At 40.8% G+C, this 27,684-nt stretch overlaps 1 protein-coding gene and 1 non-coding gene across 7 annotated transcripts in view; both read left to right on the top strand.

The window, feature by feature from the left end:
- The window catches only part of RIPOR2 (RHO family interacting cell polarization regulator 2), a 213,246-nt gene that overhangs the window by 140,195 nt on the left and 45,367 nt on the right, over positions 1–27,684 (top strand). For 4 of the 6 annotated variants that reach the window (XM_055570792.1, XM_055570793.1, XM_055570795.1 and 1 more), the window contains exons 2-4: positions 21,563–21,689; positions 25,418–25,573; positions 26,261–26,339. In XM_055570792.1, coding sequence (XP_055426767.1) covers positions 21,563–21,689; positions 25,418–25,573; positions 26,261–26,339 — 362 coding nt within the window. Of the gene's footprint in view, positions 1–7,419; positions 7,450–20,357; positions 20,468–21,562; positions 21,690–25,417; positions 25,574–26,260; positions 26,340–27,684 lie in introns of those variants that run through there. The other 2 variants (XM_055570797.1, XM_055570796.1) reach the window with 2 other exon arrangements.
- On the top strand, positions 8,153–8,259 carry LOC129648043 (U6 spliceosomal RNA). The gene has a single exon (XR_008712647.1). It is a non-coding gene; the product is annotated as a U6 spliceosomal RNA (small nuclear RNA).

The following is a 27,684-nucleotide window of genomic DNA, read 5'->3' as shown; positions in this document are numbered from 1 at the left end:
AACCAGTGTGTGATATGAAAAATTGCACTGGTTTGTTAAACAGAAGTATTTTTTGCCTTTGATTTGCATCACAAATAGAGTTCTCAGATTTGGACTGACTACATTTGAATATAATTTTCAGAACAAAAGCTTTGATTCACTGTCTTAACTCCTGTATAATCTTTTCCAGAAGTGCCCATTTTTTAAATCAGTGCAAGAGAAATTATCTTCATGCACCCTGTGTTAGCCTGAGTAAAATTTCCTTCGTGGGAATAATTCAATGGGAATGATGATTATTTTGTTTATCAAGAGTTATAGGGGATTTATAATAATGATTGCTAGTTTCCACATTGTTCAGAACCTCTGAGATCTAGTGTCTTCCAAAAACTAAAACTGAAACAAGCAGCTGGAACAAATTATGGGACAGTGAGTGGACAGAGATGGAAATATGCTCATGACTTTTGCCAAGCAATAGGTTAAAGCAAGCAAGAGCTGTTAAAGCCTCTTTGAATTCATCTATGGTAATTGGGAGAAAAATAAGATTTAGTTTTTGTTGATGTTGTTCAGTCATTAAGTCATGTCCGACTCTTTGCGACCCCATGGACTGCAGCACACCAGGCTCCCCTGTCCTCCACTATCTCCCAGAGTTTGCTCAAATTTATATCCATTGAGTCAGTGATGCCATCTAACCATCTGATTCTCTGCCACCTCCTTCACCACTTGCCTTCAACCTTCCCCAGCATCAGGGTCTTTTCCAGTGAATCGGTTCTTCACATCCGGTGGCCAAAGTCCTGGAGCTTCAACTTCAGCATCGGTCCTTCCAGTCAACAGTCAGGACTGATCTCCTTTAGGATTGACTAATTTGATCTCCTTGCAGTCCAAGGGACTCTCAAGAGTCTTCTCCAGCACCACAATTCGAAAGCATCAGTTCTTCAGTGCTCAGCCTTTTTTATGGTCCAGCTCTTACATCCATACATGATTGCTGGAAAAATCATAGCTTTGACTAGATTTGGTTAAAGTTTATTAAAAAAAATTATTCTTTGTAACTTTTCAAAAACTTGAGACAGGTTATAATATCATACAATTAAAAAGAGAATAAGTATCAAAAGGAGGAACTCAGAAAAATCAATATCTTAACTTTAAAGAATGAATGTTTATGCTATGATTGAGCAGCAAGTTTTGCTCTGAACTTCCCTGTAGCCAGACCAAAACAAGTATATACTAGGTTATCACTGAAGTTACTACTATCAGAAAGATGGACTTGGAGCAATTCCTTGAAGGGCAAATTACCCAGCAATGAATTGCAAAAGAAAAGTCTTATGTGGGAGCTTAGACGAGGTGAAATTGAGCTCGTTAAACCAGAGCACTGCAGTAAAGTTCAGAAGTCAACACTGCACGTTGACCTTCACTCTTATTCTCTAACCCCTCCATCACATTCTCCTAAAGATCCAAAAGGAACAATCAAAGTAAACTCCATGAAGAGAAAAAGAAATATGTATTTTTGGCCTACAGTTGTTATGTTTGGGGGGACAAAAAGATTCAACTTTTCTAAGGTCAAGTTACATGCCGTGATCAGATTTTTGTCTTCAGACAAGGTTAACAGAAGGTTGAGGATGACTGCTGCCTTCCCCACACGCCCTCACAGGGGAGCCCAGCTGAGACAATTGAGTTGCAACTTCATGATAATCTTATTACAGCACCAGATTTCAGCACTTGAGGTCTTGGGTTTTAGCAAGACCAACTCGACTAGCAAAATGAAGCAGAGCATAAAAACATGAGACTTTCATTGTTTAGGTGAGGCCATGTCTTTTTATCCTTGACCTTGATGATAATGATGACGGTGATGATGGTGGTGGTCATGGTGGTAGTAGCAGACATCCGTTTTACTGAGTATGTACTCTGTGCGTTATACTTCACAGGCTTGATTTCCCTTAATTATCACCATAACTTAATGATGTAAGTGTTTAGAGACGAGGAAACTGAGCAGAGGTCGTTGTTCTAAAGAGGATATTCACACCAACTGTGTGACTGCAGACTGATGGTCTAGCCACACACCGTAAACTTGAGGTGTCTGTATGTGAACGTATGTGTTTGAGCTTCTGGATCCTGCTGCTTCATTGTTCTTACTTGCTGCTTGTCTCTGTTGCTTACAAACACACTGACTGCAGCAATCTCTAAGATTCTGTCTCACCTAAGACCCTCTTTTAATTAGAGCTATGATAGCATGACATTGTCTCTGAGTTGACTCTCAGGAAATATGTAACCTACATATACATGTGTTAAGTTTAAGTGTACTCTCATTTACTAAGACTAATGCTCCCACCTGAACCATTTTCCTTGACTCGGAAAGTCCTAACAGAAACATAACTGATAAATCTGATACTGCCCTTCCCTGCTGAGAACATTAATTGTGATACACAGCATGGTCTGAAATCCAGCTCTGGAAGGCAGCAGAAGGGTAGGGGGTGCAATGACTGGCTGTGTCCAGCCACCTGTCCACGCTGTTGCCCCCCTTTTCTCTTCACCCTCATACCCCAGGCTGAACAGTTGGAGGGCATCTGCTCTTGGGGCTGAAACACCCGCACGGCCGACTCGGAAACAGTAAACCCATACTGCCGAATGATATATTTTTGGTGCAGAGAAAAATTTTGTCCCTCCTAGAGATCAAAATACATTCTTACATGAATGCATGTCATTTTTTTAAAAAGACATTGCCCAGGTCACATTCCAAATTCTGCCCATCCCATTGGATTGTACTCAACACCCACATTTAACGTTCTCTGTACTTTCAATTGCAAAGTCTTGAGATGAGGTTTGAGAAACACAATGTGAATGACATCCTTCAGAAGAGAAAAATGTTCAGAGCAGCTGGTTGTCTGGAGGGCGTCCACTGAAAAGCTCGCAAATCATACTGTAGAAAATCAACTGTTACAGATGCCTGGTGGTAAAGTATCCTAGGATCTTGTGCTGTATTTAATACCAACTGCATTTTTTTATTTAGGGGGAATCAACTTTTTTTTCACCACCTCTGCAGATATTATATAGTCTCTAATTGAAGCCTAGCTCAGCTAATTCCACTTTCAAGAGACTTGAGAATGTACAGTACTTATAAATGAGCTCCTAGGTAAAGTATAAAACTCATGAAATCAGCCTCCCAGTTTTCTCTGGGCGATGCACAGGATGTCGTCATCTAGACCTCATTAAACTGGAGACAACTTGGTAATACATCCTCATCACGGTAACAATCAAAATAGCACCTGCTCTTCACTGTTCTAAGCACTTGAATTCATTAGCGTATTTAATTTTCACAGCAAACTGGGAGTTTGTTTCTTTTCCCACTTTTACAGATGAGGTAATTATGGTCTGGAGAGGTCAGGCAACTCATCAAAGCTGCACAGTGTAAAGTGCTTCTGCCAGGCAGGCTGAATTCTTTGGTCTCCACGCCGACACAGAAGGCCTATATTTTGGCCTTAAGTTGGGAAACATAAGATTAGATGACCATGAGTTCCAGTCCTAATAGGGAATTACTTTTGAGTCTTCACACAGTGGACGGTTTTTCTTTTAAACCCTAGGATACCCAAAGCCATTCCTTTTTTGCCATTAGAGAAGTGATGCAGTTTTGTCCTGTGTTTCTGGTGAAGACTGGCAATGCCTTTTCCAAATATTTTTTTGTATCGGAGTTGGCATCAAGCAACTAAAGAACATTAATAACTCCATTTTTTGTGCATTGAAAGAATAGGAGGTAGATGTGATCAAGATTATGGCATACGGTGTGGAGAGAAAAAAAATGAAACCCTGGGAAGATTTTATGTATCTCTGGCAAGGCTCTACCCAAATCAATTAAATTAAAACCACTGGGGATGAGGCTCAGACAATCACATTATTAAAAAGCTCTCCAGATAATTCTAATATGCAGCCAGGTTTGAGACTTTCTAAACTGTATTATGCTCTTTCTAGAGGTTATTGATAGTTATATCCATAGGAAGGTGCAGAGGCCAAAATATAGGTTAAATATTTATTTTAATGTGGTAAATGTCTTCAAATAAGCCCAGTAACTCAGTTTCTAACAGTGAACATGGCTTTCTGGATTTAGTCATGAATTTGTTACTCCTGAATAGCAAGGATTACCCACTTGTATTCGTTGACTCTAAAATGCTGTTATTATTGTTATACTGTGTTATAATGAGCATCTCATTGTGGCAAATGGTTGAGTGAGTGAATTCATGAGTGCTCAGCCACTCAGTTGTGTCTGACTCTTTATGACCCCCTGGACTGTAGCCCGCCGGGCTTCTCTGCCTGTAAAATTTTCCAGGCAAGAATACTGGAGTGGGTTGCCATGCCCTCCTCCAGGAGATCCTCCCAATCCAGGGATTGAACCTCAGTATCCTGCATCTCCTGCATTGGCAGGTAGGTTCTTTACCCACTGAGCCACCTAAGAAGCTCATGGGGAATGGTTATGGAGTAAGAAAATAAAAAATAAGAGTAACAGTGAAACAAAGGTCAATTGTTCTCGAACCCTCTGAGCACCTGATCAGTGCTAGTTAATGATGTCTGTGAGGTCACAGGGTGTTCTGAGTACTGGTGACCCTTCTCTCCAAGTTGATGGAAAGTCGTATTAAGAAACAGACAAAAAAGGGAATTCCCTGGTGGTCTGGTGGTTAGGACTCCAAGCTTTCATTGCTGAGGGTTGGAGAACTAAAATCCTGCAAGCCTCATGTCATGGCCAAGTTTAAAGAATAAGAAGGCAAAGAAAATTGGAGGAGAAATTCTGCTTTCTCAGCTAAAGGAAAGTAGAGATGGGTAGAAACTCTGATTCTAGATCCAGTTCTGCCAACAGTCTTGTTAGTACAGTTGTCTACAGATGCGTCTCCTTACCTATGCAATGGGAATCATGACAGTTGCCCTACCTTATTTACATGGCTGTTGTCAGAGTATAGATGTCAGAGCATTTGGAAAGGACCAATCTGCAGATTTGAAATGTTATTATGAATCTCCTCACTAGATGATAGTAGAGATTCAGATAGCTGTGTGGCCACCAAAAGATGCACCATTCTCTTTATTTTTATTCCCCAAAGGGTCACCTGTTCTAAGTTCTTTTAACTTTGGCATCAGTACTAAATTCTTTAGAAGCCCTATATGGTGGAGAAAGTGAAAGTGTGAGTCGCTTAGTCATGTCCTACTCTTTGTGACCCATGGACTGTAGCCAACCAGGCTCCTCTGTCAGTGGAATCCTCTAGGCATGAATACTGGAGTTGTTTGCCACTCCCTTCTCCTGGGGATCTTCCTGATCCAGGGATCAAACCTGGGTCTCCTGCATTGCAGGCAGATTCTTTACCATCTGAGCTACTATATCTACCTCTATGGTGGAGAAGGCATCTGTCAATTGACTGGAAAACTGAAGTTCCCTATACAGAGATTATTTCATCTTTTCAATTTTGCATGACAAATGCTCCCAGGCTCAGCGCTGCCAGTTTGCTCAGAGCCTGCACTTGTTCCTCAAGTCCTGACACCTCAGACCCCCCGTGGCCCTGTCCATGGTGAAAGCCTTGGACTATTCCCACACGCTTATCCCGACCAGGCAGAGGACAGAGGCAAAATCTGAGGCCCCCGTGACCCCACATCTCTGTTCCCTGTTGACCTTCTCCATGGCCAAGAGAGGTGGTCCCAGTTTGGGGTTTCTGTGTTTACACAGATGTTGGTCCGGGAGGAGTGGAAAGTTAGGTGGGTCTGGAACTTATTAAAGCCAGTTAATTTGGCCTCCAGTGTGGTCAAATTATAGGCTTCTTGTTTGCTTTGAAGTGGGATTGGGTCGACCCACCAAGCAAACATGCTAAACCAAATCTCCTTCTCCTTCTAGAGAAAATAGACAAATTTCCCTTCTCTCTGACTTCCTCTTTATCTGCCCTGAGATTCAAGGAGGACAGAGATCATCATGTATTGCATTCATGCTACATCCCCCATTCCTACATTCCCTGTGTTCTGAAGTGTTCCATAAAGGGGCTAAAGGCTAAGAAGTAGTTTCTGACACGATACTTGACTTCTTCATGCTAGATGTGGGCCGTGACACCCGTTCACTATGCAGGATTGCTTTCCTGTATCAGCGCTGGAACAGTAGACACATTAAAACGTTCAAATTGCACATAAAGCAAATGGAATAACATATTCCTAAAAACCCATCACCCAGTGCAATGATTGTCAAGAATTTTCCACACTTGCTTCATCTATCCCTCTTGTTATTGTTGTTAAAACATCTTAAAGCAAATCTAAACCATATGTCATTTCACTCCTACAAACTTCCGTGGGCATCTCAAAAGTGTAGACATATTTCTGCATGATCCTAATTCCATTTCACACCTAGCAAAATGAACAATATTTCCTTAGTATGAGCTGAAGTCTAATCCATGTTAAAATGTCCCAAGTATCTCAAAAATGACTTTTTTCAGTAGGTTTATCATCACAATCAAGACAAGGTTTACACATTGCATCTAGACGTATGAGGAGGAGAAGGACAAGATACTCAACCAAAAAGTCATTTTAATCCTTAAAGTACCATTTGGTTGCAAAGAAAGAACAAATGCTTATGGACCCCACACTGGACCCATCAACATATGGCAGACTCCCAACAGTATATCTCTTGAGTCTTGTCCTTTCTCCTCCTTTTTTCCCATGAATAAATGATTTGCTCAGCAGGGAGTCTGAAGCCCTGTGAAGATCTTAACCTACTTTATTTCTCCCAGACTGGCCAGACGGACAGGGTGCATGGAGACAGTGGGTAGGACCCAAGAAAATGAATGAAAACCATTTTATTGCTAGTGAACTAGAGACAAAATTTAAAACCCAGAGCCAAGAGAAGACCAAGCATTTCAGAATGAGATTTGAGTCCCAGAAAATAAAAAATAGCCCTTGGAACAACTTTAATGTGACCAGAAGATGGAGTAAATTCAGGGGGAAGGGCCTAGATAGGGTTGACACTGGTGAGTCAGGTGATGGAACTGGTGAGTCGGGATGGAATTGGTGTGGTGGGGGAGACAGGTTGTCTTGGGGAAAGTCTTCCAACTCCTCTTTTTCCTGCTTTTGAAAAAGGGATCTGACTCCCCTCTAGGTGGATTGGCTAAGGACATGAATGGGCAAAGAATTACAGACAGCTAAGAGTGGAGATTAACTTGCTAGCTGACTGGGAGCATCATGTGATTTTTTGGAGTTACGTGGGCCTCTGTGAGGGGAAGTATCCTGACAGTGCCTTTGGGCTCAGAATCCAAGTAATACGGCATTTCACATGTGTACAAATAGGCCTGTAATGTAGTCTTTTGTCTTTGCTGTTGGGAGTCTGCCATATGTTGATGGGTCCAGTGTGGGATCCATAAGCATTTGTTCTTTCTTTGCAACTAAATTGTACTTTAAGGATTAAATGGACTTTTTGCTTCATTCCTGTTTTTACAGCTTCAAATCCTCTGGTTGGAGCAAAGAACAGTAAGAAATTATTTTACCCTCTTATTCATAAAAAGGAACGTAATTCTGCTTTGTTGATAATCTAAGCATTTGCACATAGCTATACCTAACTGCTTTGCATTCTGGTTATAAATTATTTGGTTTTGGCAACCAAAAATAACTCAGCAGATGTTGTTCATATGACCACCTTCTTGGTATGCAGGAGCAAGGACCAGTAATGAACCCACTATTCCCTTTATAGCAGTTTAATTTGCTAAAATTACCATGCAGAGAACATGTGTGCGGGCCTCTGGGAAACCACGCAGCTTTGAAACTGCTGGCATGTGATGGCACTTTCAGACACAGCCTTATTCTAGTTGAACCACAGAGTAACTCTCTGACACTGGTTTCTTCTGAAATGTTATCATTTGCATCCTCCTTTTTTCACCTCTGCTTTGTTCAGTAATAATCACATGACTTCAGACAGAACACCACAGGTTTAGGGAGACCAAGGTCACATTATCCGAAAAAATTTACTCCAAGGCAGGGAGAATTAACAGAAGACACAAAATTCTCCCTATTAATATCGGGTTGGCCAAAAAATTTCTTCAGGTTTTTCCATAAGATCTTAGGGAACAACTTTTTTGCCAACCCAACACATAATAATTGGAAAGTGCCAACATTCAACCGGATCATTTCCATGGTAAAAACATCTTTTTCTTTGTATGTTGCTTTAAAAAAAATGGTGCTCACTTCAGCAGCACTTATACTAAAATTGGAACAAGAGTGAGAAGATTAGCACGGCCTCTGTGCAAGGATCACGTGCAACATTGTGAAGCATTCTGTGTTTTTCTATTACATGTAAATTAGATAAGCAATAAGGACTTGCTGTACAACACAGGGAACTATTTTCACTTATCCTGTAATAACCTATAATGGATAACAATCTGAAAAAAAGAATATAACTGAATCACTTTGGTGTACATCTGACACTAACACAATATTGTAAATCACCTGTGCTTCAATTTAAAAACTTAAAACATAAGGTTTAACAAACATTTCTCTGCTTTTACCAGACTGGAGTGCAGACACAACAGGTCATTGCTTCCTGTTACAGAAAGGTCATTGCTTCCTGTTTCATGCTAAACGCCACTCTCCCTTTATAGATTATTAATTTTCATAACAAGTCTATTATGAGAACTTTTTCTATAGAGTTATAGTTATGTAAACGAATCACTCCAATAGCTAACAATAAGCTCTTGAAGTTGATCAGAACACACCATCACTTACAGACTTCTAAAAAATGCATGACGCAGGCTGTAATCAAGAGTATCAGAATAGAGACTGTGAATAATAATGCATATCTTCCCACGTAAATTCTTTCATCTTCCCTCCTCTGGATGAGCCCTCACTATTTTTTTTACATAAAAAAGCCAAGTGAAGGAGCTTCAGGGGCCAAAGCTGAGAAGGTGTCCAGGTGTTCTAACTGTGCATCTCAGCTCCTTCAAAACCCCTACGAGCTGCGCTTCATACCCTCGTGTATTATATTCAAGTCTATAATAAGATGCCTGAATGCTAAGCATTTGAAGTACTGCTTTTAAAAGTGTTGTCATAACAACAGAAATAAAATGACGAATGTAACTTGAGTTTGAAAAGACTGCCTTAGCTTTGAGTCCATTGCTTCACCTAAGCAAGGCTTAACTATCACCTCCTAGTGCAAACGAAAGCTGTGATCCGATGGCATTACCATAATTGAGTTGAGGTCTTTAGCTGTAAGGTGGTTCAGTGGTAAAGAATCAACCTGCCAGTGCAGGAGACACAGCTTCAATCCCTGTGTCGGGAAGATCCCCTGGAGGAGGAAATAGCAACCAACTCCAGTATTCTTGTCTGCAAGAAACCTTGGACGGAGGAGCCTGGTGTGCTGCAATCCATGGGATCACAGAGTCAGACACTACTTAGCAACTAAGCGTGCATGCCATTGCATAAAATTGTCAGTCAACCCTCCAATAATTCCACTTAATTGCTCTGATGGCCAGAAATAAATTAATTGATAAGAAAAATCTATTTGTTTGATTGTGTAGGCCATATCTAAAAAGCTTAAAGATAATTCATCTCCTTTCTCTGAGATGAGCTATATCATGTAGCTTAATTATAAGGTTCAGTTCCATATTCTACCTGACTCTCATGCCCATGAACGAATGCATTTTAGACACACATGCTAGGCAAAGGAAACGTGCATGGTGCATGCTGATGCTTCCCAGCACACTGTTGGGGACGTTCTTCTAGAACCAAAGGGCTTTTTCTCTTTAAGATGGCCAAAGATGTAGCTCCATTCTAGTGAAAATAATAAAAACTATGAGCTTACCAAAAAATGGTGATTTAGAGATTTCTCTGGTGGTTCAGTGACTAAGACTCCAAGCTTCCTCTGCAGGGGGTACAGATTCAATCCCTGGTCAAGGAAGTTCTGCATGCCAAAAAATAAATAATAAATAAAAAGTAAAATAAAGTACAAAAAAATTGTAATTTCAAACTAAAAAATAAAGTACAAAAAAATTGTAATTTCAAACTTCTTGAGTCTTCCATTTCTTAAGATAATCAGCTTAAATCAATCCACATGCAAAGTAGACACATTCAGAGGTGGGAAATTTTGCTTCCCTATGCTCTAGCGGTGGACAAGTCATTACACATGTTCCCAAACTCATAGGCTATATAAGACCAAGAGTGAATCCTAATGAAAATTACAGACTTTGGATGATGGTGATGTGACAGTGTAGGTTCACTGACTGCAGCAAATGTACCACTCTGGTGGGGGCTGAGAGTAGGGGAGACTGTGCATGCATAGGGGCAGGGAGTATATAGGAAACTTCTGTACCTTCTGCTCAATTTTGCTCTGAGCTGAAAACTGCTTTAAAAAGTAAAGCCAATTAAAGAAAACTGTAAAAAATGACTTTACTTAATTTTAGTAAAGTCAAATAACAGCAGAAGATATTAGCACCATTTTGGTGTATTTTGAAGTAAAGAAGCAACGGTCACCATTAGCTAGAAATGAGTTGCCAAGCTCTAGGGGTAAACAGGCTACATGCAAGAAAAGCCTAGAGGAGCTGATAACACCAGGCATGGGGCCATTTCCTTCATACTGGAGCGTTGTTTTTGAATCTGATGATCAAATAATGAGGGTTTGTGGTGGGTGGATTTTTTTCTCAGCAGGATCAGCCAAGCTGTCTATGAGGACAGTGTTTCCAAGAAATTTCCCCTTTTGATGTGCATGGTTTTTACTGTTTTGTGTGTGTGTGTTTTTTTTAATTAGTAAATTGACTTATTATTGCTAATAGCGTCAAGCTTCATTTAAGCACAAAATGTTTTTTCCTTTGAACCAGGAAACAGTTGGTCCTGTTTTGATGTCTACTTTGCACCAAATGAGGGTCTCTGAGTGTTTTAGACTTTGCATTTTAAAATGAGTTATGACAACATTAGTCAAAATCCATTCAACCCCCCTTGACATTTAAGCAAGTTTTAGGTCCTGAATCATTTCTCTTCTAATTATCGTGAGGCCAGCTGCTTCTCTCTGCATTTATTTAATCCACCAGAATGGAAGAAGAGGGGTTTTCATTTTCCTCAGGCTGAAATGGTGTCAATTATATAGAAGTTCTTACAACTGACTGTTCCAGTGAGTAGACATGCAATTAACATTTCTTCTTTACTCTTCAGATGGTTCTGCATGATGCTGAAAATAGCTTCACAGTGCTCTGCTCTCATTGGTTTGAGGGGGGAATAAAAGAGAAAGAAAGAGAGGAGCAGTAATATCAAATTACTTTATTTCTATTTATCTCTTTCGGCTTCCCTGGTGGCTCAGTCAGTAAAGAAACCGCCTGCAGTGCAGGAGACCCAGGTTCGATCCCTGAGTCAGAAAGATCCCCTGGAGAAGGGAATGGCAACCCATTCCAGTATTCTTGCCTGGAGAATTTCATGGGCAGAGGAGCCTGGCAGGCAACAGTCCATGGGGTTGCAAAGAGTTGGACACAACCAAGCGACTAATACTATCTCTTTACCTAAAAAGTATGTATGGTATTATAATTAGTGCATTCTATTTGATGGACAAAAGTCAGATATACTTTCTAAGAGCTCATTCTAGACATTGATAGTAGAAAATAAACCATTATTCCACACTAAGATTTTTACATATGTTATCTCATTTTCTCCTTGCAACAGCTTTGGTAACTTAGGTCTTATTATCCTCATTTTATTGACAAGAAAAATTGGAGCTCAGAGAGAACTTGAGTGAAACCTGGGTTACCTGGCTCCAGAGACAATGCTTTTCTATCCTACCCTGAGCATCAAAGAAGTTGGTACAGATAGATGGTACCTATGCTCAAGAAGTTTGTAGCTTGTTAAAAGAGATGAAACATTCAGAGAAATAATTATAAAACACCGAGTCCCTGAGTATGTTAATTCCCATCAATAATTGGAAGGTTTGTCAGAAATAGAGTCACAGATGTACAAAACAAACTTATGATTACCAAGGCGGAAAGAGGGGGAGGGATAAATTGGGAGATTAGAATTGACATATACACAGTACTATATATAAAATTATGACCAGCCTAGAACCTAGACATAAAAGTAACGACCAACCTAGATAGCATATTAAAAAGCAGAGACATTCATTACTTTGCCAACAAAGGTCCATGTATTCAAGGCTATGGTTTTTTCAGTAGTCATGATGTATGGATGTAAGAGTTGGACTATAAAGAAAGCTGAGCGCTGAAGAATTGATGCTTTTGAACTGTGGTGTTGGAGTAGACTCTTGTGAGTCCTTTGGACTGCAAGGAGATTCAACCAGTCCATCCTAAAGGAGATCAGTTCTGAGTGTTCTTTGGAAGGACTGATGTTGAAGCTGAAACTCCAATACTTTGGCCACCTGATGTGAAGAGCTGACTCATTTGAAAAGACCTTGATGCTGGGAAAGATTGAACGCAGGAGGAGAAGGGGACAACAGAGGATGAGATGGTTGGATGGCATCACCGACTCAATGAACATGAGTTTGGGTAAACTCCAAGAGTTGGTGATGGACAGAGAGGCCTGGTGTGCTGTGGTCCATGGGATCTCAAAGAGCCGGACATGACTGAGCGACTGAACTGAACTGATATGTAAAATAGATAACTAATAAAAACCTACTGTATAGCACAGAAAACTGAACTCAATACTTTGAAATGACCTACATGGGAATAGAATCTAAAAAAGAGTGGATATATTACATATATATGTATATGTATATATGTATAATTGATTCACTTTGCTACATACCTGAAATACAACATTGTAAATCAACTATAAATCAATTCAACTACACTCCAATAAAAATTGAAAAAATCAGTTAAATAAACAGCAAACTTTGAAAACAATAAATAAATAGATAAGATAGAAGTGCAACCAAAAATACTGGAAATTTTGTGGTTCACACGGCAAGATTCCTCTGGTTGAGCTGGTTGATTTGCTCAGAAAATGCTTCAGGAAACAGTTGACTTTTGCATCAAACAGTAGTAATGGATCAAACCCACTGAATAAAATAAGAATCCATGAGTCCATCCCAACAGACCTGACAGCGAATAAAAGCAAATAAAAGGATTCAAGAAAGCTCTTACAGTCCAAAACAATGACTGAGTTCAAAGCATACCATTTTGCCGCCATCATAATGATAATTGATTTGGGCAAAAATCATCAATGGTTGCTAAAACTTCTAGGTTAAAGAAACAAGATATTTGCATAGCCTCAAAGTACCTCCTTACCAACCACTTACCAGTTACAAAGGCAAAAATAGAAACTTTCCAGGCATCCAACACCTTAACCAAGGGATCAAAGTTGACATCAAAGTTGTTCTATAAGTTTCTTCATCCATTCACATCACTTGTCTCAGTTAATCAGTGTAATATCTTGTGCATGTATTTATCGTTTGGTTAGTAAACAGAAGCTGACAACCGAGAAGCAAATATTAGCCTTGCCTTGATTTATTTTAAGACAGAACACTACAAAAAAAAAAGCCAATGACTTAAATATATCCACTTTTTTTTTTTTAAGATTAGTCAACTGTTCTGTAATAGGTACCTTGCAACCATATAATACACGGACACCTATTTTTAGGATTCATCTTAAATAATCATTTAGCATAGCAGGCTATTCACATCTGGCCCACATGCCTCTTTCAGACAGCTGAATTATACTTTTGCTCTTGACCAATATGTGGGGGAGCATAAACAGGATGGCATTGTTAGGAGCGGGGAGTGGAGGAACACAACCCGGGCATGATGAAATGAGTCAGAAAGCACAGTGGGGCCAGTGTGCTGTGTCTTATGTGTTGCCTACAGGGAAAAGGATCAAAACATGAAAATATTCAGCTCTCAGGTAGTTGCTTATTAATTGAGCTTTTCCTTTTCAGGTCCTGATTCCTTGGCATTTCCTCTTGCAGAAGGAATGATGACTTTTTCTGGAAACTGATAGAGATTTTCCAACAGCTTTATTGATGTAAAATTACCTATCATAAATTGAATTCATCTTAAGTATATAGTTTGAGTTTCAGGAAATGTATACAGTTGTCCAGCAATCATCACAGCAGTTTTTTGAACACTTCCACACACACACGCCCATACAAAGTTGTCTCATGATCCTTTGTCTGTTCCCATCCCTGGCACCAAGCCAACACTCAAGTTAATTGTAGAATTGTCTACTTTTACCTGCATGTCACCCCAGCAACCTGCCAGCTGACCTGCTGGCTGTTGCCTTATCACAGAAGATTAGTCTCAGTCTAAGGTGGAGATGGTATAGCTTTGTAGCTATGCAACTATTGATTTCTAAGTTGACATTCTCCCCCCATGAGAAATGCTTCAGTGAGAACTAAGAAATTCTTACTTTGTTCTGAAATCACAGATGTCTCTTATATTTTCTGTCAATAGTGGGGATCTTCCAGAATTATCTGTTTGTGTTGTATATTGGAGAATTCAGATAAATGAAAAAGAAGGGAAACAGACCATAAAAACCTTACTCTTCCAGGGTGAAGAGAGTGATGTCCAGCTGTCGTGTGGCTGTTTTTTAAATTTCATAATGCTTGATGTCCTGCAACTCCAGCATGTATGAATGCTAATCTGCTCCTTCCTTTCCCATAGGGAAATCATTCTTGCAAGGATACACTTTGCCTTTGACAATATCTTAAAATAAAAAAGAAAAAGCATCTATAATATAGACTGGGTCTTCCTTGGTGGCTCAGTGGTAAAGAATCTGCTTGCCAATGCAGGAGACACAGGTTCAGCCCCTCGGTGGAGAAGATCTCCTGGAGAAGGAAATGACAACCCACTCCAGTATTCTTGCCTGGGAAATCCCATGGACAGAGGAGCTTGGCTAGATATTCTACAGTCCATGTAGTCACAAAGAGTTGGACACAACGTAGCGACTAAACAGCAGCAGCATAATGCAGACTGAATGGATCCCTTTTATCATCCAGAAGAGCACCTGGATCGTGGGTCAACCTAGTGTGTGTGAGTCACTCAGTCACATCCAATTCTTTGCAACCCCATGAATTATGGCCCGCCAGGCTCCTCTGTCCATGGAATTCTCCAGTCAAGAGTACTGGAATGGGTGTCATTTCCTTCTCCAGGGGATCTTCCCAACCCAGGGATTGAACCCAGGTCTCCTGCACTGTAGGCAGATTCTTTACTGTCTGAGCCACAGGGAAGCTCCTAAGTACCTTCTTAAAGGTAGTTGAAGAGAAAAGCCAATTATAAACCATAAAACATAGTTTTAAAAGACAGAATATGATAGAAAAAGCAGCATACACAATTTAGTATGCACTATGCTCAAAATTATTGAGTTGAAGAAAATTGTATGTGCCAAAATTCTACTGGTGGTTGTCTTTGGGTGGATAGAAACTATATGGTTCTTTACTCCCCATCTCTGCCCTAACTTCTTTTTACTTTTCTGTATTATCCTAATGCAGCAGAGTGCTTTTATGCTTAGAAAAACTAAAAATAATCTAATGATTCCTATTTCCTTTCATGAGTCTCAGTATACTTAACTTTGATCAATAGTAACATTTCTTCTTGGAGAGGGAAAAGGCAACCCACTCCAGTACTCTTGCCTGGAGAATCCTAGGGATGGAGGAGCCTGGTGGGCTGCCATCTATGGGGTCGCACAGAGTTGGACATGACTGAAGCGACTTAGCAGCAGCAGCAACATTCCTTCTAGCTGACTGGTTACTTTGTCCAATTATGGTTAATCAATGCTTCTAAAATGTCTACTGTGAATTCATTCATTTGGAGATTCGTGCCTGAGAGGTGATGAAAGGGGCTCACCCTGTCTTACCTAACCTTGAGGGTCCCCAAAAGGAATTGTTCACACCTGGGGAGAGAAGCTTGCTAACCCAGGCTAATCAAATTCACAAGAAAGTATAAACCAGAATACCAGTTTATAAAAATGTAAGGGGAAATGGAACTGTCACCTGGACTGAACTTTCAAAGCATTTTTCTTCCATTTTTGCTGTTTATACCGGAAGCACTGTCAGGAGCTGCGTGTTAGGATCTGCTGCAGAGCCCTGCTCTGTGATGGATGCCCTTCATTGCCCGTCCTCCAAACAACTCTCCAAGGTTGACCTCTGTCATTCATTCATTTATTCTTAAGAATCAGGTTATCTTTGAGTTCTCCAGGGCACTGGCTAGTTCTCCCTCTGAACTGTGCTCGTATTGGACCTTTTATTTTTGGTCCAAACAAGGCAAGAAATCTAGTGGGGTGAAGGGGGAACCTCTTGATCCCTTGATCTTTTTTATCTGCCTCACACCCACCCTCTCCAGACCCTGCCATCTCCAGACTCAGTGCTCTTCCCAAATTGTCTGGTGATTTGATAAGCTACCTTCTAATTTAAACAAACTAGGAACTTCAGGTCAGCTGGTGGCTCATCACACCCACCAAGGCCCAGTGTACTTGTATCACCATGTCATATCAGAACACATGAAATCCTGTACTCATTTTATATCAAAAGACTCTGTTGTGTGTTCACTTGGATCTTAGCACTGCATAGCCAGGGAGAAGGCAGCAGTTTTCACTGTATGAAAAGAAGAGAGACAATTGTGGCTTTCTGGCTTCTGTGCTAGGAGGCTCAGCTCAGACTGGTAGGGTTCATTCAACTCTTAGTCAAGGTGCTTGGGATTCCTCCAGAAAGAATCGATGCTTCCCAGGGATTATGGGAATTGTGGGGCAGGGGTGGCCACATGGTGTAACAACCTGGGCCGCCTGGGACAAAGCAAAGTAAGGAACAAACCATAGCAGCTTCACTGTTTGCCTAAGGTTCGAGACCTTTCTAGGATTTAATGCACATAAATGAATGTTAGTTCTGCTGGCATTTTCAGAAAGGCCAGGTGAGAAGTCAGTAACTTGAGAACTAGAAACATGTCTAGTTTCTAGAGCTAGAAAGCTGGAAAGTTTCAAGTAGCAGCAGCCCAAGAAGAGTGTTATTTTACATAGAATTTCTTGCTTATTAGGCATGGTATTTGGTGAGTCTTAGCAATATGTACGGAGAAGGCAATGGCAACCCACTCCAGTACTCTTGCCTGGAAAATCCCATGGATGGAGGAGCCTGGTAGGCTGCAGTCCATGGGGTCGCTAAGAGTCAGACACGACTGAGCGACTTCACTTTCACTTTTCACTTTCATGCATTGGAGAAGGAAATGGCAACCCACTCCAGTGTTCTTGCCTGGAGAATCCCAGGGACAGTGGGGCCTGGTGGGCTGCTGTCTATGGGGGTCGCACAGAGTCAGACATGACTGAAGCGACTTAGCAGCAGCAGCAGCAGCAGCAGCAATATGTACTGGGTATAGTGCCTCCTACCAGGAGTCCAATCCCATCTCTAGAAGTCCTTCAGATCAAAATAAAGAAGTTGGTCTGTAACTCAAAGCTCATCATGGGAACTTTATTGAGGAATCTGAATTATTAGGGTGTAATCAGAATTTATGAAACCTAATACCTTATTTCTCAGAAATCATATTTCTCCTTTGCAGGACTTACAGATATAAACAATTGTATAAATAGAGCTGTTACCCATCAAAGTTGTCTTATATGTTCTTGTATGTGAGATCTCTCTCCTCTCTAGTCCCAACTCTGCTGCTGCTAAGTCGCTTCAGTCGTGTCCAACTCTGTACAACCCCATAGCCGGCAGCCCACCAGGCTTCCCCATCCCTGGGATTCTCCAGGCAAGAACACTGGAGTGGGTTGCCAAATGTCTGCAGTTTCAAAAAAGTATTCTGCACCATATCAATCATACATAAATCTATTTCCTTTACAAAAATTCAAACAGTATAGAAAAATTAAAATGTTTCTGACTGCCACTCAATCCCACCTCTCCATGGACTGTCTATGTATACTTTCAGAACTTTTCAATTCATATACATAATTTTATATTTTGTTTTCAACATTCCTGGTATCATGCTCTAACTTGTTCTGCAATTTGTCCTGAAGGAGGGGGGTCTTTCTGTGTGGGCATATTGTTATAACTGCTCAGGTTATGCCATAATGTATTAATCATTCCTATAATGATTAATATTTATATCATTTCCACTTTTCTCCTATTACATAGTTGACTGTCATTAACTTCCCGGTATATAATTTTTTGTGAAGTTGAGTATTTCTACACAGGAGATAGCAAAGAGTAGATGTGACATATTGAAGGATAAATGTGTTTTACACATTAAATAGAAGATACTACCAGTTGTCTTCCAAGCTTTGGGTATCACTTTATACCGCTATTAGCAGTGATAATGCAATTCTATTGATATTAGTACATCAGTCCTTTCTTTAGGGAAAACCATTGCTTCAAAGAAGCATCTGCTAGTAAAATGCAAATGACAAGAAACCAGTTTCGAGTCCTTAAAGCCTGCAAATGAGTATGCGTAACTTTAGGGATAGTTTTGCTGGAAGAAAGCAGGTCTGTGAGAGTCTAGGAAGCCAATGAGCAGCTTGAGGACTTAAGGCTCCAGGAGGTGGGAGTGGTGTCATCAAAAAGATGATAGCAGAGTTACAGAGTACCTAGCCACTGGAGAATGGCTGAGGCTGCTGGAAGACTAGTAGCCAAGTAGTCACCCCCACTTCAGGGTTAGGGGTATGGGCAAGGGGGTGCTTTGTGCACCCTTACCCATCATCCCTCCAGCTCTTCCCTTTCTCAACCTACTCCTTTTTCTCAAGAGCCTAACTTTGTGCAGAAGCTCTCAAACTTATTTTATGACTCTCCTTAGGCAGTGAGTCAGCCTCCAGGGGAGCTGATGGCAGGATAGGGATCTCAGCCTAAGCCAGATATCAGCCAAATTCTTCTCTGATAGATAATGATCATTTTGCAGACCAGATAGGCAAAACAGAACATTCACAAAACTGCTTACCCCTCTTCCTGTTCCCAGCGGGCATCCATTCAACAACTAACTGTAATGAAAAGTGTCTGAGGACATCCCGAAGCAATTTACAAACTCAGAATCCAAGACAGACATTTTTGTTCTCAAGAAGTGTGCCTGGAGACACATAGTTTTTTGAGGCAGAAGCCTGGTGTGTCTCCCTTTGCCTGGCAAAGCAATAAAGCTATCCTTTTCTTTAAAAGAAGCAGCAGCTTTCTTACCTGGTACTGAAAAAAGGGAAGGGGTAAAATTATTTCACTATCCAACTCTAATGTTTAATTCATTTAACATTTAAACTTTCCAAAGAGAGGCTTATTTAAGACTCTTTTTTAAAAGTTGGATATTTAAAAAAAATAAATAAATAAAAGTTGGATATTTGAGAAATTGTAACAAATTGTTTTGGTTGGGTTTGAAAATTTCAACCAATTCAGCATCATCCTTTTTTTCTTTTCTGGGCTGAGCATCAGAACCACCTGCGGTCCTTTTCAAAATCCCAATACTCAGGTCCATGTCAGTTATATCAGAATGCCTAGGAGTCCGTGCAACTACTGATCCAGTGGGTAATAGAAAAACATCTTTTTTGTTTAAAAACGTAATCTCTAGGAAGTCAAAACAATAACACAGTTAAAATATTTCACACACTTTTAAGTCTTTTTCCCATGACCAAAGCTTGCCAGGATGCAACAGAGCTATTGAACAATAATTGACAAAATGAGATATGAAACTGACTAAATTTGCCAAATTGAGACTTTAAGGTATGTTTTATATAACAAAATTATTGAGTACAAAAAGAACATGTTTTCCTAATATTTATTAAATTTTCTGGACCTTTTTCTTGATATTTATTACAGTTTCTGGATATTTGCTATGTTTACATGTGATGCAAAGATAGCACAGGCCCGCTTTATGAACCTAAGAAGGTGTTTTTAATGAAAATTGGACAGACTTCTTAGTAAGCAACAAAGAACACTTAAGAGGACCTTATTAAGGATTTATGTGTAAATCATGGTTATTTTTTAATGTTGGGGGTGGGGAGAGGCCATCAGAAAGAATCTATTTGCACTACATTTTGTCCTGCCGTTCACGCATTAGATATTAATATTAATGAATGTGCATACTTCCACATCATCATGGCTTTTAAAATTCTGGAGAATGCTCCCAAATTTCAGCCTCCCTGCCCCCATCCCTAGCTGGAATGGATGGGATGCCTGTCCCACCCAGATCAAAGAGCAACCTGTTGCTCACTGCAAAGCCTCTTGCCAAGTGAGTCAGCGCCAGTGTGCATGCAAGAATGCATGCAGCCCAGAGCTGCTTTCTCCTCGGTGGCTGGGGAGAAGGGGGTTTAGGAGCCTGCAGCCTCATGGGGAAGGGACTGTTTGTTCTTTTCTCTCTGGGGAAGCAACTCATTCAGACCTCCTCCCCTGACTGAGCTGCTTCCAGGAGCTCTGAGCCGGTCTCAGTGATACTGGACCACAGGAGCGTTCTGCTGCTGTTTTCCAGTTTTGCTTGCTTGTTTGCTGGGTTTTTTAAGGGCAACTATTGGTGTCTGCCCACTTTGGAAGTCTTTAGCCTGGACAGTGGCTGTGTCTCCTTCCTCCTGCTGGCCCGTCCCCCTCTCTGGACTGAGGTTACCTGCTAAAACAATGGTATGTGCTTTGACTCTTCTTGATATAAAAGGAATAGAATTACCTAACTGTTCTAGGGCAGTCCTTTGGGGAAACTAATCTTAGGCTTCTGTGCAGCTTAAGTTTTGTTTTTTTATTAAATATTTATTTCTCTGTTATTTATTTGGCTGCGCTGGGTCTCAATTAGGGCACATGGGATCTTTGATCTTCATTGTGAAATGCGGGATCTTCAACTACGGCATTGAGACTCTTAGTTGCGTCATGTGGGAACTAGTTCCCTGACCAGGAATTGAACCTGGGCCCCCTGCAATGGGAGCTCTGAGTCTTAGCCACTGGACCACCAGGGAAGCACCTGAGGTTGTGTTTTGACAACGCATCTTGGTCAGCGGTACCAAGTCTTTACAAAAGGCGAGCTGGTGACTGAAATAGGGGTGTGTGCTTTCTGCTATATTTTCCCCTTTCCCTTCCTTGCCTGTTCTCATGGGTTCTTATCATAACCTAGATTATCACTACTCTTGTGAGCACTCCCTATGCGCGTCTTTTTTTCTCACTGCCACAATAGCAGCATGATCTGATCTTTCAAAATATACTTAAATGTAGAAAAAGGGAGAACAAGTTTAAGTAAGTTCATCTCTCAGGAAACCTACTGTTTTTTGTCTTGTGACTTCCAAGTGTAGAATTCCACCCTAAGACTGAGCCGTGCTTTGAATGTGACACAGAGCCTGTCTGAAACTTGACTTGGCCTATTTGTGTGCTTCTGCTGTTGTTACTGCTGTTCTAAATGGAGGGAAACATTACAGAGTTTTCATGATTTGGAAGGTACGGTTGAACCTTGTTTAAAAAAAATAATCCCTGAAGGAACCCTAAAGTAACTGATAATGGTGTCTAATTTATATTTATTTATGTCTTTATTTATTTATTTATGTGTGTTTCTTTACCTAAGAACTGAACCCTTTGGGTTAAAAAGAACATGTCATAGGAAATAAGTCTTAGAAGCATCTAACAGCCTCATGACTCACCTTACCCCATGTCACTTCCTATTATCATTGACAGGCTTAGCATGTTTTCTGTTTGAACCTGCCTGTTATTTGCCTTAATCTTTCCATTGTCTTACAGGACTACCAACCAGACTCCCAGAAATCATGTTGGTAGGATCCCAGTCCTTCTCACCTGGAGGGCCCAATGGGATCATCAGGAGCCAGTCCTTTGCGGGGTTCAGTGGCCTTCAGGAACGGCGATCCAGGCAAGTCATGATGGTTCTCTCCTGGGACACAGCTTGAGAGGGATGCGAACCCTGATGCTCTGAACAAAGTCCGCATCCGTGTGGCCTGGTCAAAACACACACCTGTGCTGTTTTAACCTCTTTCATGAAAAAGATGTAATGTTCCCCAAATTTCTATTATTTAAGAATTGCTCCTGCAAAGAAGATGGCTGAAGATTTAGGACAAGCTAGCAATACGTGTGTGTAGCTCTCCCTACCCCCACACCACCCCCACCCCATGTTTTTCAGATCTTTTGATACCTGTTGTTAAAGTGCCTCCAAACATTTGAGCCCATTTATCCTCTAACCAGTAACAACAGATTTGCCTTTATCCACACATCTGCTGATACTGAGCATTTTCTAAAAATCTTTCTCAGTCTTTTAGATCATCCTTGCTGCTAAGTCGCTTCAGTCGTGTCCGACTCTGTGCGACCCCATAGACGGCAGCCCACCAGGTTGCCCCGTCCCTGGGATTCTCCAGGCAAGAACACTGGAGTGGGTTGCCATTTCCTTCTCCAATGCAGGAAAGTGAAAAGTGAAAGTGAAGTTGCTCAGTCGTGTCCGACTCTTAGCGACCCCATGGATTGCAGCCTACCAGGCTCCTCCGTCCATGGGATTTTCTAGGCAAAAGTACTGGAGTGAGGTGCCATTGCCTTCTTCTAGATCATCCTTAATTGAGGTTAAATGTGTTTTCATAAGTTTACTTGTCTTTTGTCTTTACTTTGGAAACGAACAGTTCATTTACATCCATTGCCTATTTTGAGGGTGGACATTTACATATTTTCTTACAGAATAGTAAAGGTTCTTTATATACCCATTGCAGCACCATCTATGGTAGTCTTTTCCTGCCAATTTAAATTGTTCTTTTTTTTCTTTTTACCTTTTGACCCCCTTGGCCCATTTCTCCTACCTAGCCTTCAATCCCTGCCTCTGACAGCCACCAATTGGTTCTCTATATCTACGAACTTGGTTTTTTTTTTTCTTTTAGATTGTACATTTATCTGACTTACTTCCTTACATATGATGCCCTCAAGGTCCTTCTATGTTGTCACAAATGGCAAGATTTCATTGTTGTTTATGGGTGAATAGTATTCCTTTTGTTTTGTTGATGGTTTCCTTTGCTTTGTAGAAGCTTTTCATTTTTTTAGTTTGATGTAGTCTTTCCTTGTATATTTTTGCTTTGGTTGCTTTTGCTTTTGGTGTTTTATTCAAAAAGTCACAGCCAAGACCTGTGTCAAGAAGTTTACTGCCTATGTTTTATTTTAGGAGTTTTATGGTTTCAGGTCTTACATTCAAGTCTTTAATCCATTTTGAGTTAAGTTTTTTATATGGTGTAACAGAGGGTCCAGTTTCATTCTTTTGCATGTAGCTGTCCAGTTTTTCCAGCACCATTTATTAAAGAGACTGTCTTTCCCCCATTGTATATTCTTGACTCCTCTGTCATAAATTAATTGACCATATATGGGAAGGTTTATTTCTGGGCTCTCTATTCATTGATCTATTTCCAGATCAATTCATTGATCTGTACTGTATTCATTGTATTCATTGATCTCTATTCACTGGTCATAGTCTGACCTGTGCCAGACTGTTTTGATTACTGTAGCTTTGTAATAAAGTTTGAAATCACCCCTACCCCTTTTTGAAACACATTTCCATTGTATTTGGGGGATTTGAATTGTATTTGTAATTGGGGGATTGTTTTTGGTATGAAGTTATGCAGTGGATAAAGACTGTCTCTGCAGACTGACTCTGGGGAGCAGATGTCATTCAGACACAGGCTTGAGAAAGTTATGCTTCACTTTCCCCAGTATCTCCTCTCATCTAAAACAGAACCTAGGGGAACTCAAGAAAGAAAAGACAGGTAGTGAAATAAGTAACATGGAATAAAGTTGGTCCCCAGGTTTTCTGACATGATAAAGGTCTTGCATTCTTAGGGGGTTTATGTGTTTTGACATATTGTCCCCTTTGGTACACCCAGTGATGGCAGAGGAAGGTAACTAAGAATTAGCCTGGAAGGTGCACACCTGCCACACTCAGAGGTCACGGCTTTCCACTTGACAGCTGGGTCAGTGAGTAGTCTGGCCTCTTAGCTTCCTAATCAGATCAGTAGCCTGGGGTTAAGTTACCATGTGTCCCTCTTACCACTGTAGGCTGCCTCCCTGCCTAATAGAGATTTTGAGTTTCATGTTATACTGGAACAAAATTTATTCCATAAAATAAAGCTTAAGGGGATTCCCTGGTGGTCCAATGGTTAGGACTCAGTGCTTTCACTGCTGAGACCTGGGTTCAATCCCTCATCAAGGAACTAAGATCCTGCAAGCCTTACAGAGCAGTCAATAAATAAATAAATAATAAATAAAACTTAAAAAACAAATCTATCCTCAGAGATACTGCAGATTTGATTCCAGACCACTGCAGTAAAGCAAATATCATAATAAAGCGGGTCGCATAAATTTTTTGGTTTTCCAGTGCATATAAAGGTTACGTCTATACTACACTGTAGTCTATTAACTGTATAATAGCATTATGTCTAAAAAAAAATATGGACATACCATAATTAAATACTTTATCAGTAAAAAATGCTAACCATCATCTAACAACACAGAACTGCTGCACATCTTCGATTTGTGAAAAAACACAGTATCTTTGAAGTGCAATAAAATAAGGTGTGCTTGCCTACAGAAGTAGCCCTTTGTCATGCCCTGACCCTTTATTTCGGAGAAGGCAATGGCACCCCCCTCCAGTACTCTTGCCTGGAAAATCCCATGGACGGAGGAGCCTGGTGGGCTGCAGTCCATGAGGTCGCTAAGAGTCGGACACGACTGAGCGACTTCACTTTCACTTTTCACTTTCCTGCATTGGAGAAGGAAATGGCAACCCACTCCAGTGTTCTTGCCTTGAGAATCCCAGGGACGGGGGAGCCTAGTGGGCTGCCGTCTATGGGGTCGCACAGAGTCCGACACGACTGAAGTGATTTACAGTACAGACCCTTTATTTAAGATGTATTCATTCACATCTCAGTCGAATTTGTCTTCTTTTTATACTTTTATTTATTTATTTACATTTGGCTGTGCTGACTCTGTTGTGCTTTCTCTAGTTGCAGTAGCAGGGGCTGTTCTTTAGTTGCAGTGCTCAGGCTTTTCATTGCAGTGGCTTCTCTTGTTGTGGAGCATGGGCTCTAGGGCATGGAGTATGGGCTTAGTTGCTCCTCAGCATGCAGGATCTTCCTGGGTCAGGGTCGAGCCCATGTCTCCTGCATTGGCAGGGAGACTCTTTACCAATGAGCCACCAGGGACGCCCCCCAGTCAAATTCAGTAGATGCTTACACCTCATGTCACATAGTGAACATATTTTTTTAGCTGGATTATATCCTTCTGCCTGTTCATTATTTCTACCTAGAAGTGTGTGTCCTTGGCTTCCCATGAGGATTCAGTGATGTGACATGCTTTCATTCTGAGTGTACATTACCTACAGCCAGGCTTTGACTCTGGGTAGCCACTGCCCAGCCAAACTTCCAGATTTCAGCAGTTAAATCTAATACCACAAAACAAAATGTAGGGTGGCTCAGATCTATTAATATGCAAGGGAATGTTACCTATCCCAAAAGACACTAATGCAGACACAAGATGATTAAAAGGCATTTCTTTGATCAGATCACTTCGGCTGCCAGAGACTCAAACCATTTCAGCTTTTCTTTTCTCTTTCCATAGATGTAACTCCTTCATTGAAAATTCCTCCGCTCTCAAGAAGCCTCAGGCCAAACTGAAGAAAATGCACAATTTAGGACACAAAAACAGCAGCCCTCCCAAAGAGCCTCAGCCTAAAAGGGTGGAAGAGGTCTACAGGGCTTTGAAAAATGGACTTGAGTAAGAACATCAAACCTAATGATTCATTGAAACCTTTTTCCTTTCTAAAATCCTCAGGAGGGTCAGAAAAGCTAGTCTTGTAAGATAATTTTAGAATGTCTATTTCTGTAGCATGATTGCACCATAATTGAGGAAACATTAAATGAGTCCGAAAGATAAGAACTCTGTCTGGTTTCCATCATAGCCAAACATTGAAAGAGACCTGAAAAAGTAATATATTTATATTTAACTCTGCATTGGATTTCACTTCAACAATGGTAGACAGGCATCTGTTCTAGAGACTGCTGAAGAAGGGTTCTAAAACCTTCCCAAGTATATTATAGCAACGGTTTGTCCAGAATAAAACTTCCCTAGTGTGTGATGAGATACATACAGTCAATGTCATGTGGAACTTAGATGGGATTCCATGAGCCCAGACCCAAGACTGACTCCATAATACTCACCCCTCCCTCTTCATTGGTTTTGCCTCATGGGGTTCTCCTTTTAGACCATCTGGATAATATCAGAGGCAACTGCTAGAGCTTTCAAAATGTGGAGAGTTTGGAAAAATGCAGAGCCTTTCCCTCACCAGCTCTGCACTCCACAGAGTAAGGTTCAGGTTCTTAATCCCCCTGTTCAGGTCAGCATCAGCACTCATTCCACTCAGTGGTCATGGAGTTCATGATCACATCTCTCTTATCTTTACAGTGAGTATCTGGAGGTTCACCAGACAGAGCTGGACAAGCTGACAACTCAGTTAAAAGATATGAGAAGAAACTCGCGCCTGGTAGGTACTAATCATTAAGATGTTAACGCAGTCGGGTTTTGGGGTGGAAGAGGAGGCGCTGCTAAGTAACTTATCTTACTAGATGAGCATAGGATGAAGAAGAAGCTTCAAGAAAAGCAAATCCAAGGGGCAGAGTACCATCTGCTTCCAGATGTGTATTTAAATGCTTTATTTTTAATATGTTCCAGTATTTTCCAAGCATATTTATGCAGACAAACTTTGTAATCAGGAAAAAAAAAAAAACTTAAAAATAAACTCCCTATACCCCTCCTCCCAAGTAATATAAGGAACTGAGAAGTTGGGATTTTCCTCTGGGAGATAGTGATGTACAGGGAAGCCTGGCATGCTGCAGTTCATGGGGTCACAAAGAGTCGAACACAACTTAGCCACTGAACAGCACCACCACCATATTTTTAGTGTTGGAATTTGGAGCCCAGAACTTTTGTTTTATCTCCAGTTTTTAAAAAGTAATAGGTGAGTGATATCAGAAAGGGGAAGGAAGCTCAAGAGGCCACTGTTAGGAGAAATCAGAGGAGTCCTTGAGCCATTTCAACTGCACATGGTATTGTTGGAGATTCTTACAAGTTTCCTCTATTCTGAATCTGTGAGGGCTTCTCTGCTTGAAGAGGTGTTTCTAATGATTTTAAATGATTCTGGTAAGTCCTAAATGATATGCCTTAATGTTCCAAGGCATCAGAAAGCCCGGGAAAAGTTTACATACACAAGGTTCAGATATACATGAATAGCTGTTATCTTTTTTAAAAGATGTGCTAAAATGTATATTTTTGTCCTGAAAAGCCTGAAATATGCAGGCTTAGGGACTTCCCTAGTGGCTCAGTTGGTGAAGAATCTGCATGCAGTGCAGGAGACCCAGGTTCGATCCCTGAGTTGGGAAGATCCTTTGGAGAAGGAAATGGCAGCCCACTCCAGTAGTCTTGCCTGGAGAAATCCATGAACAGAGAGGCTGGGTAGGGGTTAAATTCTTCACAGAAAGTTGAGGTTTTATATTCTAATGATATTAAAGGATAAAGTGCTCCCATTTATGTGGAACTCACTGTGGAGTGGCCTTCAGAGCTTTTGAATGTCCTTGACAGTCCTCAGTGGCAACAAATGTTCCTCTTTGGAGAACAATGGTGTGTGGATGGAGGCGCTTCCAGCGGGACTAAGTGTTCCAAAAAACCCTTCTGATGGGGGCTGTGGGCTTAGTGTACTGATGCTCCTGTGATATGGTGACCCAGGAATAAACATGCTTTAAAGACAATTTGTGGAAAGCCTGTCACCACTCTCAAGGACTCTTCTTAAATATCAATTTTTATGTGTTTAAACAGGAAAGCAAGTCTTTTTT

This window comes from Bubalus kerabau, chromosome 3 (genome assembly GCF_029407905.1).
Source record: "Bubalus kerabau isolate K-KA32 ecotype Philippines breed swamp buffalo chromosome 3, PCC_UOA_SB_1v2, whole genome shotgun sequence".
NCBI classification, from domain to species: domain Eukaryota; kingdom Metazoa; phylum Chordata; class Mammalia; order Artiodactyla; family Bovidae; genus Bubalus; species Bubalus kerabau.
The sequence above is the reverse complement of the archived record's forward strand: the minus strand, read 5'-3'. Positions and strand labels throughout refer to the sequence as shown.